Source organism: Trachemys scripta, chromosome 1 (genome assembly GCF_013100865.1).
Source record: "Trachemys scripta elegans isolate TJP31775 chromosome 1, CAS_Tse_1.0, whole genome shotgun sequence".
Lineage (NCBI taxonomy): Eukaryota > Metazoa > Chordata > Testudines > Emydidae > Trachemys > Trachemys scripta.
In genome coordinates this window covers 287276408-287292686 of record NC_048298.1, presented here as the reverse complement: position 1 = coordinate 287292686, position 16279 = coordinate 287276408, and the positions used below count along the sequence as shown (strand labels likewise).

General features: G+C 44.2%; 1 protein-coding gene across 3 annotated transcripts in view; it reads right to left on the bottom strand.

Annotated features, from left to right (window-relative positions):
• The window catches only part of COG3 (component of oligomeric golgi complex 3), a 48791-nt gene extending 38862 nt beyond the window's left edge, over positions 1-9929 (bottom strand). Inside the window, exons 1-4 of one of the 3 annotated variants that reach the window (XM_034758458.1) lie at positions 9678-9929; positions 3295-3441; positions 2665-2726; positions 1348-1513 (exon numbers count right to left, since the gene is read on the bottom strand). In XM_034758458.1, the coding sequence (XP_034614349.1) occupies positions 1348-1513; positions 2665-2726; positions 3295-3441; positions 9678-9836 (534 nt within the window). In that variant the 5' untranslated portion in view covers positions 9837-9929. Of the gene's footprint in view, positions 1-1347; positions 1514-2664; positions 2727-3294; positions 3442-9677 lie in introns of those variants that run through there. The other 2 variants (XM_034758457.1, XM_034758459.1) reach the window with 2 other exon arrangements.
• Between the last annotated feature and the right edge of the window lie 6350 nt (positions 9930-16279).

The following is a 16279-nucleotide window of genomic DNA, read 5'->3' as shown; positions in this document are numbered from 1 at the left end:
TGAAGTCAGCTGGATATCAAACAAACACGAAACCCCTCATAATGCTGTTTATGTAGCATCACTTTTCAGAGTAGTATCAGTTTAGCTACATCAACCTTTGACAATTTTGGTTAATGTTTCATGACCATTTTGTCTGAGAGGAACATGGTGTAAGATGAGAATCAGCTATAACAGCCTACAACTCATTTAATTTTCTGGCTGCTTTCAAACAGAGAAAGTTTAAGCAACATTTCCATAAATGTTCAAACAGTAATTTCATCAGTCTGCAGACAACTACATTGAAACTTGAATGACTTGTGGGTTTATGAATAAGCAAGAAGAGTTTACGAGACCTTTTAAAAATCTTTTACTAAAGGGGTCCAAAAAAAAAAAGGGGGGGGGCAGCCCCCAGCTGGGACATGGTAGGCAGAAATAGCTGCTAAATAAACCTGTATAAATGACAAACCTTAAGCCAAATTTTTCACAGGTAAAACAGTCCAAAAAAGAGGAATGAAAAAAGTATTAGGTGGCTACTGAAGAAAATATTTCCACATTAAAACGTATGACTTTCTAGTGAATGGTTTACTCAACTCCAACATGACCTTTCTAATTTCAGTAAAGTGTTTTCACTAGGGACTCTCGTCTACAACTCCCCGGGATCATAGTGAAGAGACTAGAGAACGCTGCTCCTGTTTTGTTTCTTCCTCTGAACCAAGGACCCCCTGAAAAAGCCCCCCACACTCATTCCCCCCTGCCGAGCCCCATCCCTCACTCCCACACTCCCCTCCGCTGAGCCCTAACCACCTTCAACTGGACCCCTCTGCAGAGTCCCATTGCCCCTGCACCCAGAACTGCCCCAACAAGACCCTGTACATCATGATGCCCCCACATCCAGGCCCACCCCTTCCCCTCCTTCTCTTTTCCCCTCCCGCCCCCACTGAGCCACCTGAACCTAGATTGCCCCACACCGAACCCTCTCACCACACACCTGGATCCACCCTCACTAAGCCCCTCCATACTTGGATCCTGCTGGGCTAAGCCTGCCTACCCACACCTGGTGTACCTGGCGTGGAGAGGCAGAGCCCTGATGTGTTTCTGACCCTTGTGCTGTGTCAGGGTCGGGTGCAGCCTCACCACCGAGTCTGTGTCCCAGGGTAAGTGGGGGCTGCAGGGTGATCTTCCACCTCCATGCAGCCAGTGGGCTGTGCTCCCCACGGCAATGCTGGAGCCTCTACAATTCCCTCAGGAGTAAATCATGCACTGCCATTACTGCCCACAAGATGCCTGGTCTGTAAACAGAGGACTTTATTTTTTGGTAGGGTACCTTTAAATTTAAAAATCTTCAGTAACTACTGTATCACAAATTACCTGCTCTTTCAAAAGCTGCTCACAGGCTTCGTGCAGTGTTCCTGTCTTGGTGGACACAAAGAGATACTGTTTCTGCAAAGACTCCAAATGTTGAAGAGCACTGTTCACATCATTCAGTATAGCATCACATTGCTCCTGAAATCCAGACAAATAATCCCTCATCTGTCTAGAAAAGAGAACCACAATGAAAAAGGGTAATGCTTTTCTTTATATATTTAAATACATAGCACTATTTACTCCATTTTCCTGAGGACACAGAAACCTCGCTAGAAAAGAGTAGATCACTTGCAGGAAGTAAATGTATAGAACAAAAAACAATGTATAATAAAATCTTAAATCACAAACTGACCTGATATTTAAGCTCACGGGTCATCGATTCTGTTTTAAAACTGATAAAGACATCAATTTTCAAGCACTATTAAGCATAAATTTAAACCATGTTAAGTGTTCAATTTAAATCAAAAAGGAACTTCAAAACTATGACTCTTGGGCCTCAACTACTGTGCTCTATTTTAGCACATATACAACAGTATGTAAAATCACAAACTCTCCTCAGACTCATGTAATCCCCAGAATAGTAAGGGCAGAGAACTAATTAACACTCTTCTCTAGACTCCTCCAACTAAAACAGACACAGCATAGCCATCTAATAGACCACTTTTCCATCTGTGAGCTACAAACACTACTGCCAGGCATCAGAAAAACATCGTAAGAGAGAGAACAGGGGCGCTACTCTCCAACTTTGCGACAGGTTCACAGGGATGGGCTCAGAATAAGCCCAAGCCTTACCATTTTCCGGATACAACACAAAACTCTTCCCACAATAAAGGCCAGAGAACAAGCAGACCAAAAAAACCCAAGAGACAGGGAAACGAGCAGGTTACTTTACAGTAAAATTTAATGCATGCTCTTAATTTTGGATGTGACAACTCAACATTGTGGCACTAGCCACAGTAGAAATATCTAAGACCATTAGCCACTCAGAAGTGTTTCAGACACAACTCCTTATGAATAGTTGATAAACAGCTAAAGTCTGTTGAAAGTAGTCCTTCCTAGACTGAAGAAAGAAAGTCAGTCAGGTGAATACAGATACAAATTAAACATAACTGGGAAAAGTGTCATAGGATGCTGAAAAATTAGATGCATGTATATTAGTGGACAGGATAAAATCTTACATATCATATGCTGCAACATGTCTAAGGGGGAATTAATATATACATAAAAGCAAAATTTCACTTCTAGTTTAAAAGCTGTTGCTGGATGCAGAGACTAAAAATATACAGTGATAAAATTCAACAAATGGAAGAAGGATCATACCTGTATTTAGCACCTTCATCTTGATCCATCTGGGCCTGCAGCTGAGCAAACCATGAGAAGAACTAGAATAAAGATATTTAGATTGTCAACAACCCAGACATTACAAGGAACCAATAAGAGAAACGATCATATCTGCAGTTCCAGAGCAATCAACAGGATACAGATGATGAATTGCATCACAACATGAGCATCTTTCATTATTAAAGGAAAAAACCCTTAAATACTCAACAATGATTCAGATAGTCCAGAATCTAGCAGAGCACAATTCTACCACCTAACTAAAAGAAAAAGGTAGAATGCCATCTCCATGAGTTTCTAGGAGCACAACATTAGCACTATCTATCTAATTGCAAACATTATGGGATTGACATGCGACATTCTGCAGGCAGCACCACTATTCTTTGGAGATGCTTTAGCCTCTCAATACAGGAAAAAATCTACTGTTGTACAACCAAGATGTTAAAGTTTTGTTTTCTTCAATTTTTTTGAATGTCTCTTAAATGCTAACAAAATAATTTTCTAAAAACATAAGAAAGGCACACAGTACTAAAAGCTGCACAAATTCACTGGGAAGAATTTTAGCACTGAAGAGATGCCTCTAGGATTGTAGAGCAATTTGGTGTGATTTACCTGCTGTGCAGTTTCAATTCTTTCATCTTCCATTCCCAAAGCGGTGAAGCCTTTCAAGAGGATATCCTCTGTTGATTCAGGTATTGCTGCAGCCAGCGCGACACTTAGTGACTGTGATGTTAAACTGCATAAATCTTCAATTGGAAGCTGTACATAAAAATCCCATTAGTTTAAATTACTTTTTAAAAATTAATGTTTAATTTTAAATTAATATGCAATAGTGTAAGCAATTTCAGTCAAACCAAACTTATTTCTTAAGTTCCCATTTGTTTAATTTTGAAAGACTAATCAGTGTGGACATTTTATAAATTATTTCAATAATATAATTAAACACCAGAGTATCAATATTCAGAAATATTTAAAATATTAATTTAATTATCACAGGACAAAAAAATTAAATGAATACTTTCTACTAAATAAGAAAAACTGAAAATGAATTAATACAACCCTCTTGGATATGATCTCCTATACTAATGAAAAACTTTACAAATCTCCAGTTTAGCTAGCTAAACAGCAAGACAAATTAATATTTGTGGACTTAATATCAGAAGACATAGGGCAGGACTACACTACGGGGAAAAAAATCGATCTAAGGTATGCAATTTGAGTTACGTTAGTAGCTCAAGTAACTCAAGTTGACGTAGCTTAGATCTACTTACCGCGGGGTACACATAGCACTGGGTTGACGGGAGAAACTCTCCCATCAACTCCCTTTACTCTTCTCGTTCCGGTAGAGTACCAGAGTCGATAGGAGAACAATCAGCAGTCGATTTAGCAGGTCTTCACTAGACCCGCTAAATCGACCCCTGGTGGATGGATCGCCACAGCGTCGATCCCACCAGTAGCGGAGACAAGCTCATGATGATTCATATTTCCAAGTGCAAGGTAAAATAACAAAGGTTTGCAGTATCTGCACAGCACAAAAACCTTTTGATTGGCATACAAGCTAAACAAACTTTCATTAGATTTTTCTGCCATATGACCAAAGGAAATTCCAAACCCAGTATTGCCACAACCTGAAATTCCAATAATTTCAGAATAACGTTTTAAATAATACTTCCAAATAGATACTCCAGATGATTATACAGAAAGATTTCTTTAGAAGATCATTCTTATTTTTCAGAATTTCAGCTTATTAAATATATTTTACTAAACATAAAAAAAATCAAAGTAATTTGGAATAATTTAATTTAAGTATTTTTAGACTGGAGACTGCCTTGGAATTAGATGCTGTATGTTATCCTTGAATAAAATTTCACAGCTAACGAGGCTGTTCTCACTAACTATTCTAACATAACCTCCTCCTCTTTGACACATTTGCACAATTAAAGCTTACAACCAGGAACATAACAAAAGAGCACTGTACACAATTAAAAAAAATCATATTACAACTCTACACAGAACAAGTTATCTGTGGCAACAAAAGTCACTGTCTGAAAATATTAACCAGGTAAAAAGCCCAGTCTAGGTTTTAAAAGTCTGATAACTAATGAATTCAACAGAACTTCATATCTTTTTGATTTTTGTTAGGGTTTTGGGGAGCTTTTTTTGCAAGAAGCAGTTTTAGTAGTCATAAAAGTAGAGACTGATAATGCCAGATTCCTCAGACAGCTTTGTCAATGCACCTTAATTTTGACATTCAACACCCCTACTATCTAGCGGTCTTAGCAGGACCTGCCCGACCTGCCCAGAGCCCAAGAGGGTTGAGTTATTTTCAGACCTGACCGCAACACTCCCACTCCGAACCTTTGTCAGCACGCCACCGCTTGGGGCTCAGCCTGGTGGGTGCTCCCCATAACCAATGCCCATAATCCATCTCCAGCCACCTCCTACCTGTGGAGTTGGCACAGTGGCAGCTGTATGGCCTGCTCCTGCTGGTTACCACCAGCTGCTGCACTGTGGAATGAAAGGCACTGCAACCCATTGACACAAACACACCTCAGCACATACAGTCCAACAAGGTTGTGGTGGCTGGCAGGAGCAGGGCCCGCAGCTGATGAAGACCCCCACCCCCAAACAAGACACAGTGAACAGGGACAACCCGACCAAACAGGTTCAGGTTGTTTTCTGATCCGACATAAACGTGGCCTTTGTAGTGGGGTCTCGTCGGGATTGGGTCAGGTTTCTGCCACCATTTAATTCTGATCCTTGCTTGGGCAGGGTTTGCCATGCCTGCTAAACAATCTGGTAGTTTTGTAATATGGACAAACTGGATCTAAGGATGGGGAAGCCATTGACTTGAGGTGGAATTTTAACTTAGATTTCCAGAAGTGAAAGCTAGTGGATAGGACACAGGACTGAGAGCTAAGGGACCTGACTTCTATTCTGACTAGCTGCGTGACCTCAAGCAAGTCAGCTAGAGCCCAATTTTCAGAGATGTTGAAGACCCACAATTCCAATTTATTTCTATGGGAGCTAAGAGTGCTCAGCATCTGTGAAAATCAAGCCCATTACTTCTCTGCTCCTCAGTTTTCCCACCTTCTTTTGTAAGACAAATTTAGATCTATGATAGAACAGCATTATAAAAGTGCTAGGTATTATCATGTGCAGTAACTCTTTCGGCCAGTATGCTGTCCAAGAATGAGCAACCCTTCCATAAACATCTGGACTATTAGTCTGCTAACAGCTTATTGCGTTTCAATTAAATACAACTTAAGGAATAGGGAAGTTGGTCATTCATAAATAAGAATTTGTTGTAAAATTCAGCTACAACATAATGGAGCTAGATGGAAATACTTCAATTAACTCACCTAGCATTTCTGAATAGCAACATTTTCGTTCCCTTTTTAAATTCACTATTTTCTTCATAGATATGTCCATATAATAGCATTTAAAAAATACTAGGATTTGTAACAGGTACTATAATTCTGTTCAACTATAAAATCTCTTCTCATTCAAAGGGGAAATTTGAAGAGAGTAACAACATGTTTTTCAGTTTCTAGCTACTTCATGTATACCCAAATTGCCCATCTTAAATATATTAAGGAAACTCCACTAGCACATATCTACTGCTATGTATGTTTTTCCTTCTAGCAAACAAATGAGAAAACTGATTGTGAGACTCCGATTTTCACACAAAGAAATTAAATATGCTCAGAGTGTTGAATAAACTGACCTATACTAACAACAGCTATTGACAAGATACAGACAGGCCTGTCTTCTTAGCAGAAATATGTATTCGGAATGCTAACAACACTATTTATCAAAGTAATCTTAACAGCTTCAAACAATTATATGCAACAGGCAGTATTACAATTTGCAGGTAAGACAAACAAGAGTGATATTGTGCAGAGCTACTAAAACGAAAACCGATACTACCCTAATGTGTTATTGACCACCTTCTCGTTAAAATAATTTAATTCCATTGCTTCTTGTTAAAAATCAATAGGGCATAAACTTTTATGAAGGTAAAAAATGGAAATACTTCATTTTTTAACTGATAGGCTCTACACCAGCACATTTGCTGTCTAAATAATGCGTTCATAACTCAAGTATTCTATATTCGTTGCAGTTCACAACTCCTCAGACATCACATGAGAGCAGAATCAACTTATGTTTTATTAGCGTTTAACATTTTGTGACACTATGGAAGGTTGAGTTCACATAGTTGTATTTTAATGAATATTCTCCCTTTCAGTGCTGATTTTAAATTATGTGGCAACAAAGCATCCTAAAGCCCTTTACAAAATGAAAGCCATACGCAAAGTTTGTATCTGTTTGGATTATTATATTGAAAACATTGGCTTTATTTAGGAGAAAAGAATACTGAGGAGGAACATAATCTTCAAGAACAGAAAAGACTTATCAAGAGGAGGGTGATAAACTGTTCTTATCCACTGAGAAAGGACAAGCAATAATGGGCTTAAATTGCAGCAAGTGTGATTTAGGTTTTCATGAGGAAAATCTTCTAACTTTAAGGGTAGTTAAACAGTGGAACAAATTAGCTAGAAGGTTATGGAATGTCCATCGTTAAAGAATTTTAAGAACAGGTTAGACAAACACCTTTCAGGGATGGGCTAGATTCAGTGGTGGCCAAACTTTCAGATCCTCTGAATTGCATATAATAATCTTCAGAAGTTGAGAGTCAGGCACACCTGTCAGTGCTCGGGCCTTCAGCAAGAGCGGGGCTGAAGTCCTGAGTCCCGGCAGGTGTCTCCCATGGGGCAGAAGCCCCTAACTCACCACTCCTCTGCACTGCAGAAGCCCCAAGCTTCCCTCCCTCCCCCACATCTGGTAGGAGGAGAATGGTGGGGCTCCACGAGCCACACTTTAACTGTAAACAGGGCCGGCTCCAGGCACCAGCCCACCAAGCTTGTGCTTGGGGCGGCGCCTGGAGGGGGGCGGCGCGGTGCTCCGACTCTGGGGAGAGCGGCCCCGGCCGGAGCTCGCCGCCGGGGACAGCGGAGCCCCGGCGGGCTCGCCGCGGCAGGCTCACCGCCCTCCCCCTAGCGCTCTGGCCACCGGGGACAGCGGAGCCACGGCGGGCTCGCCGCCTTCCCCCCCGGCGCTCTGGCCACCGCCTTCCCCCCCGGCGCTCTGGCCACCGGGGAGAGAGGATCCCCGACCGGGAATCGCCGCCCCCCTTCCCCCCCCCGGCGCTCTGGCCGCCGGGGACAGCGGCTGCCCTCCCACCGGGGCTCCGGCCGCCCTCCCCTGCCGCGCTGGGGGGGGGGGGTGCGGGCGGAGGCTTTTTTGCCTGGGGCGGCAAAAAAGCCAGAGCCGGCCCTGACTGTAAAAGAGACGCATGTGGCTCGCGAGCAGCAGTTTGGCCATCCCTAGAAGATAATAGTTAGTCCTGCCTCAGTGCAAGGGACTGGACTAGATGACCTATCGAGGTCCCTATGATTCTAGAATTACTAGAATGGAGCCATTTTTGAGGTGGAACAGCACCGCTATTAACAGTGCCCTGCATCAGTTTAGTACAGGAAGTGGACAGTGAATCCAGGTAAAACCAGAGCAGCACATTAAGATAGCTGAAATGTAGTTATTTGCATCGAGAATAGGGCAGGTACTGGAGCTCACTCTTAGGGAAGATGTGGTTAAGAGGGCCTCTCTGGCATAACTCCTCAAGACTTCGCTCATTTCATCTCCAGGACAGCACTGCAAGCTAGGCTGCGCTGCCTCACCACTGCCCTGCGGGCCCCCTCCTGTACCACAAGCGAGGTCCCTGCCTGCCAGACCCGGGTCCTCCTCCCACCGGGGACAGCTCTGCACAGGATCGATGCGCCCCGGGGCAAAGCACCACCCGGACCAAGGGCCCGTCCTGGGCAGCAGGAGGTGGCCCGATACATTCCCAGCAGGCCCCAGGTAGCAGCCTCCAGCCAGCCCAGACCAGTGCTGTAACAAGGGTGAGGCAAGTGAGGCACTTGCCTCGGGCGCACAAAGCTGAGGGGCACAGAAAAAGACAAAATAAGTTTTTTAATTCTTATTATTTTATGAAAAATTATAATCACATAATATGCACATTGCGTCACGACAAATGTACAATGTAAATGGAAAATAACTAGAATACACCCTACAGTAATTATAAAGCATTGGTTCTCAAACTGAGGATCGCGACCCGGTTATGTGAGAGGGAGCGAGCCCCGACCCCGGCGCGCGGCTACAAGCTGCGAGCCCCGACCGAGATGCATGGCTGCGAGCCCCGACCCGTGTGGAGCTGCAGGACTACGAGCCCCAACCCAGGCGCACGGCCGTGAGCTGCGAGCCCCGACTCCAACCCCTGTGTGGAGCTGCGGGTCTACGAGCCCCGACTGCTGCGCCGGGCTGTGAGCTCCGACCCCGACAGGGACGCGCGGCTGCAAGCCCTGACCTCTGCGCCAGGCTGTGAGCCCCGACCCCAACCCTAGTATGCAGCTACGAGCCCCGACCCCAGGCTGCGAGCCCCGACCCCTGCGTACAGCTACAAGCCCTGACCCCATCATACGGCTGCAAGCCCTGACCCCAGGCTGTGAGCCCTGAGCCCCGACCCTTACCCAGTGTGCGGCTGCGAGGCGAGCCCCGACCCCACCCCCTGCGCCGGGCTGTGAGCCCCGACCCGACAGTTCATGATGCACTATGATGCACCCCTTATATGCATTAGTTGATATTGTACGCAGATCTTATGATTAAAATAAATAAACGTTCTATTATCATTATTATTCTTATTTACTTTTTTTTTTGTACAAAGTAACTACTATACAATTATAAGGAGGGGGGAGGGCGCAATTTTATATTCTTGCCTCGAGTGCAAAAGTAGCTTGTTACGGCTCTGGCCCAGACCAGGATTCCCAGCCTGGCTACGTGGCAGCTGCTCCCGCCCGCCAGACGCCCCGCAACCTCCGGCCCCGCCACAGTCTCCGGCCCCGGCCGCTCCGCGCCACCTGCTGCCCCTCCCCGCTCACCTCGGCCGGGACGGGCGGGTTCTCGGCCACCGCTTTGAGCTCCAGCACCGAGTCCATCTGTCGGTCGGTGAGAGGCGCCATGGGCCGGGGCCTGCGGTCCCACAGGCCGAGCTTGTCCCGGATCTCCCTGTCGCCCAGCTCCGGGGGCGGCTCCGCCATCCTCACGGCCAGCAGCAGCCGGAGCGGGCAGGAGGGGCCACTTCCGGGATCCGGGAGCGTCCAACGCAGCGAGGGGCAGAGAGAGGAGCGGAACCATCTAAACCCAGAAACGCTTCCGGAGGGAACGCGGCACGCGGGAGGGTTCCACGCGCACACAACCAGGGGGAGGAGCTGATCGGGGACAGCAACTTCCGGTGCAGGGAAGGGACTCTTCGAATCCAATAGGGCGGAAGCGCCTTCGCCCTCGTGACGTCATTGCGATGCGTAGCCGGGCACGGGGGCGGGGGCTGCTTGCCCGGCCCGTTATGACCAATGAGCGCAGCAGTCGCAGCTATTGCCCGTGAGAAAAGCCAGCAGCGGCAGCAGCGCCCCTTGCCGGCTCCAGGCATCGCAGCCCGCTGCGCAGCTGGGCTGGGAGCCCCGAGCTCCAATCCCGCTCTGTAATAACAACACTGCAGCCGGGGTCAGCGGCACTGCTTGGCCAATTGTATTCGTCCCCGCAATCCTCCTGCAGCAAAAGGCCCTGGAAGCTACAACCCAAGCACCCCACTGATTTAAAAATAAAGCTTAGTTCTACCCTGATGACAATTAAAACGATGAAACATGAAGTGAGGGTAACTATGGCCAGGGCATATGCCCGAGTCTTCAGCCAGCCTGGAACAAGAGTGCTGATTGGCCAGAGACTGAGCACTCAGACCCATCTAGTCAGCTTCAAGGGGTATTAACTCTAAAACCAGCTAATGAGGGAAAACGGGGGCCACTGGGTGGGACCCCTCACAGCTATCACCCCTTCATGGCTAGGGCACGTGATACCTGCAGGTGTCCTCACACAATTGTGTAGGACCTGCCTCTTCCCTTCACTCAGACAAGGAGGAAGGTATTTAAATCATCATGCTTTGACAGCTAGAATTATGTATCTTCTCTTGGAAATTAAAATTGGTTGTCTTATTCATTGTATAGTCTCTCAAGGAGCCCTTGAGAGAATATTTGTTATTATTTGCTAGATGACCTCCTGAGGTCCCTTCCGACCCTGATATTCTATGAGAAGAGTAAATACAAGTGAAGATGATGGAGTTTAATGTGCCTTGTGGCAATATTGAATAGTAAGGTCCAATAGTGAATAAACCAAATTGAGGAAAAATAACAAATATTTATTTGGTTTATTCACTATTGGACCTTACTATTCAATATTGCCACAAGGCACATTAAACTCCATCATCTTCACTTGTATTTACTCTTCTCATAGAATATCAGGGTCGGAAGGGACCTCAGGAGGTCATCTAGTCCAACCCCCTGCTCAAAACAGGACCTAATTCCCAACTAAATCATCCCAGACAGGGCTTTGTCAAGGCTGACCTTAAAAACCTCTAAGGAAGGAGATTCCACCACCTTCCTAGGTAACCCTTCCAGTGCTTCCTAGTGAAAAAGTTTTTCCTAATATCCAACCTAAACCTCCCCCACTGCAACTTGAGACTTTTACTCCTGGTTCTATCACGGGTCGGCAACCTTTCAGAAGTGATGTGCCAAGTTTTCATTTATTCACTCTGATTTAAGGTTTTGCGTGCCAGTAATACATTTTAACGTTTTTAGAAGGTCTCTTTCTATAAGTCTACAATATATAACTAAACTATTGTATGTAAAGTAAATAAAGTTTTTAAAATGTTTAAGAAGCTTTATTTAAAATTAAATTAAAATGCAGAGCCCCCCGGACCGGTGGCCAGGACCCGGGCAGTATGAGTACCACTGAAAATCAGTTTGCATGCCGCCTTCGGTTCACGTGCCATAGGTTGCCTACCCCTATTCTATCATCTGGTACCACTGAGAACAGTCTAGATCCATCCTCTTTGGAACCCCCGTTCAGGTAATTGAAAGCAGCTATCAAATCCCCCCTCACTCTTCTCTTCTGCAGACTAAATAATCCCAGTTCCCTCAGCCTCTCCTCATAAATCATGTGCTCCAGACCCCTAATCATTTTTATTGCCCTCCGCTGGACTCTTTCCAATTTTTCCAAATCCTTCTTGTAGTGTGGGGCACAAAACTGGACACAGTACTCCAGATGAGGCCTCACCAATGCCAAATAGAGGGGAATGATCACGTCCCTCGAGCTGCTGACAATGCCCCTACTTATACAGCCCAAAATGCCGTTAGCTTTCTTGGCAACAAGGACACACTGCTGACTCATATCCAGCTTCTCGTCCACCGTAACCCCTAGGTCCTTTTCTGCAGAACTGCTGCCTAGCCACTCGGTCCCTGGGCTGTAGCAGTGCATGGGATTCTTCCTTCCTAAGTACAGGACTCTGCACTTGTCCTTGTTGAACCTCATCAGATTTCTTTTGGCCCAATCCTCTAATTAGTCTAGGTCCCTCTGTATCCTGTATCACCTCCTCCCATACTGTGCTGCCCAGTGCAGTAGTCTGGGAGCTGACCTTGTTTGTGAAGACAGGCGAAAAAAAGCATTGAGTACATTAGCTTTTTCCACATCCTCTGTCACTAGGTTGCCTCCCCCATTCACTAAGGGGCCCAAAATTTCACTGACCTTCTTCCTGTTGCTAACATACCTGTAGAAACCGTTCCTGTTACTCTTAACATCCCTTGCTAGCTGCAACTCCAAGTGTGATTTGGCCTTCCTGATTTCACTCCTGCATGCCTGAACAATATTTTTATACTCCTCCCTGGTCGTTTGTCCAATCTTCCACTTCTTGTAAGCTTCTTTTTTGTGTTTTAGATCAGCAAGGATTTCACTGTTAAGCCAAGCTGGTCGCCTGCCATATTTACTATTCTTTCTACACATTGGGATGGTTTGTTCCTGCAACCTCAATAAGGATGCTTTAAAATACAGCCAGCTCTCCTGGACTCCTTTCCCCCTCACGTTATTCTCCCAGGGGATCCTACCCATCAGTTCCCTGACGGAGTCAGTCTGGTTTCCTGAAGTCCAGGGTCCGTATTCTGCTGCTCTCCTTTCTTCCTTGTGTCAGGATCCTGAACTCGACCAGCTCATGATCACTACCTCCCAGGTTCCCATTCACTTTTGCTTCCTCTACTAATTCTTCCCTGTTTGTGAGCAGCAGGTCGAGAACTTCTCTGCCCCTAGTTGGTTCCTCCAGCACTTGCACCAGGAAATTGTCCCCTACACTTTCCAAAAACCTCCCGGGTTGTCTGTGCACCGCTGTATTGCTCTCCCAGCAGATATCAGGGTGATTGAAGTCCGCCATGAGAACCAGGGCCTATGATCTAGTAACTTGTTAGTTGCCTGAAGAAAGTCTCATCCACCTCATCCCCCAGGTCCGGTGGTCTATAGTAGATTCTCACCACAACCCCCTTGTTGCTCACACTTCTACACGTGATCCAGAGACTCTCAGGTTTTTCTGCAGTTTCACTAGTGGAAGAGCTTCAGACTTGCTCTATGTTAATTGTAGCTTTATTTGCTTGTGCAGTAATAAAAGATGCTACATTTTGAACATTAAACCCAACATGAAACAATCTTGCAATTATTTCCCAGTTTATCTTTCAGCTTTGAAACTAGCCTCCTAACTCATTTTTATAGGACTTTTTATACTAAGCACCTTTCTTGCATTAAAAATTGACTTTTTAATTTTACTTTTCCATATTACTTTATGAAGAAAATATACCACTTATCCAGTTAGTTGATTAATCTGGACGTTCTGAAAAGTCAGTGTAACGCATGTGCCTAATAGGGAGATAGCTCTTTAAGAGACCCATTGTGGCGGAGGTAGGAGTGAGTTGTGTCTGGATCATTGTTGCTAGGCAGATTAATCACTCCCCATCCCAAAGCTTCTGGAATTGGGAGTGGTAGTTTTGGGTATGCTCCAATAGGTTCCCTCTTGCCAGGGTCAGACTCCATGAGGGCAAGCAGTCAGGCAGCTGCTTTTCAGAGGGCCAGGTGTGCTGTATGAGTTAGGAGCTGAGCCCAGAAGCATTGTGCAGCAGGATTTTCTTTAACCAATCATTCAGTTAAGTGTATAGATTTAATGAGTTAGCTGACTGGCTAGTAGTGATTTCAGCAGAGGAAGAGTCTGCATAGATTCCAACTGAAGATTCCTACCAGCAAGTGGAGGGAAAATGTTATTTTAGACTCAGCAGACTATAGATTTGCTGATCAAAGACTAACTATGACTTAGATGAACAAAACCTAAGCTTTGGGGAACTTTTTCTTCTCACTATGTTTCTGTGAGGAGTGAACGCTTCAGATTTTAATTTTTTTTTTTATGCTTATGTATAACTGAAGATAACAGCTGTGGATTATAAAACAGGCATGTCATGCTGTTACACCTGCACATATTACTGCAAGCCATACAAAAAGCTATGTAACACTTCAGTTTAATGGAAATTATAACTACAGCTAACTATAAATATAAGATCTTGATATAAAAAGGCATGGTTAGTACTTTTAGAAAACAAATACTTTAAATTTCATCTCTAAGTAATGTATATCAAAATTATCAAGTCTCTAAACATTCCTAAATTGTCTGAGTTCTGGTGCTGTGATCAAGTTTAATCCAGATTGAAAACTGAAGAGGCTTTTTTAAAATACTAATTATCTGTAATAAATCACACTATACTCAGGCTTTGTCTACTTCTATTGTGATGGAATATGCTGCAGAATTGACTCTTTGGTATGGAACTGTACTCCATTATCTGAGCTCTATTGCTCTTAAAAAAAGAAATGTTTCTAGCCCTTGTAGGTATGGAGATAACCTTGAAAATGTAACCACAGTACAAACTGATGCAGTGGTGGCTGCCAGAGCCTAGAAAGAACTTGAAAATAAGTGAGGTGGATCTGCATTATCTATCGTAAGAGGCTCTGCACTCTGCTTCCACAGTTAGAGTTGGACTTTTCTAAAATACAGACTTGGCATTTTTGCTATGGCATTCACCATTTTGCTGTAGCTGGGCACACTATAATTGTTTTTTGCCCTTCCTGTCCTGCATCTTGTGCTCTAGCTTTCCCTACAAGGTGTGGTTAATCTGATTACAGATTAATCTGCATACTTCCTCCTGCACTGTTCCATGGAACCAACCAGCAAAGGTGCAGGGAATGGGAGCTAGAGTTTAGGTTGCAGCCAGGGAGTAACAGGAACCAGAAGCACAGGCTGGCAGTTTAGGCTGTCTGAAGGAGACACTTCTTTGGAATATACAATAGGAATGAGGTTCTGGGGCCAGTTGCTTGGACAGTATTCAAGGAGTATGGCAAAAAACCCTCATCTTCAAAAATGGTCCAAAAATTGCTACATTTTACACTCCACTAAGTGACAGCTGTGTGGAGGTGCAAAATTCATGATAGAATTAACATTGCTACAGAATGTGCTCTGATTGTGCCTGACTTCTAGGTGCTTAAAAAGGTAGTATTTCAGACAGATGCTGGATGTAGTATTTTATTACAGCTTGAGTCCCTCACAAGCACAATGCAAGTTGCTACTAGTCCCTAACAAAGTCTGCAGCAGGTTTGTGGTCCTCCCAGCCTCTCCAAAATATAGGAGGAAGGAGACAGAAAGATGGCATTTACCTTCGGCTGCTGGAGTCTCCCAGCAGAGGAAGGGGGATACTAAAGTCCAGCTTTTTAGGTGCCTAAATATGCAGATTGGCATCCAAGTACATTTAAAAATATGTCCCTACATGCCTGCTTTCTTCTGTCCCAGCCAGTACAGCAGCATCTGCCTACTTCAAGCAGAGTTAGGACATTTTAAAAAAAACAGACAAAAAAAAATGGTTAAACTTTCACGATATTAGGAGGTTGGCAGAATTAAATTACAGTGTTTTACTTCGATCTAGGGGTGAAGAGGATTTACACACAATCTTGATTGTTAATTGGGCAATAAGCATTGTTGAAATGGGAAAATCAAGTCGAGTGAGTTTAGTTTAGTTATTTATTTTATCTCCCCACAGGCCAAAGCATCTTACATTCTCCCCCCACATGTATTTATTATGCTGAAATAAGACACGTTTTCCCATGCAGATAAGGCATGTGAATACAAAGCATAAAAACATTCAGTTTCCCTGTAACATTCCATATGAATAAATAACTTCACTAGCACAATAAATCTATGAGCAGCAGTAACAAATTGGGCTGAATGAAACATGTTCAATATTTCAGAACACAATGATATCATCTAATATGAAAACAAAGTGATGCAATTCTATAAGTCGATGATTTTTGGCACAATAAAGATAGTTGCTTTGGTGATTTTCTTAATATTTGCATATCCCTTTCAATGTGATAAGTTGCAGCATGAAGGGTTAGTAATGTCATTTGACAGGTGGTGCATATTACTGCAAATGAGACAATATACTTGCATATACACTGCCCATAAACTCAACTTTATGGTACAGTGGATTGGGGTAACCTGACCATTCTGCATATCAAGCAGCATTGAGAATTCAGTCATACCAGAAAAATAGAACATTTCTGCAAGAGGCTCATACTA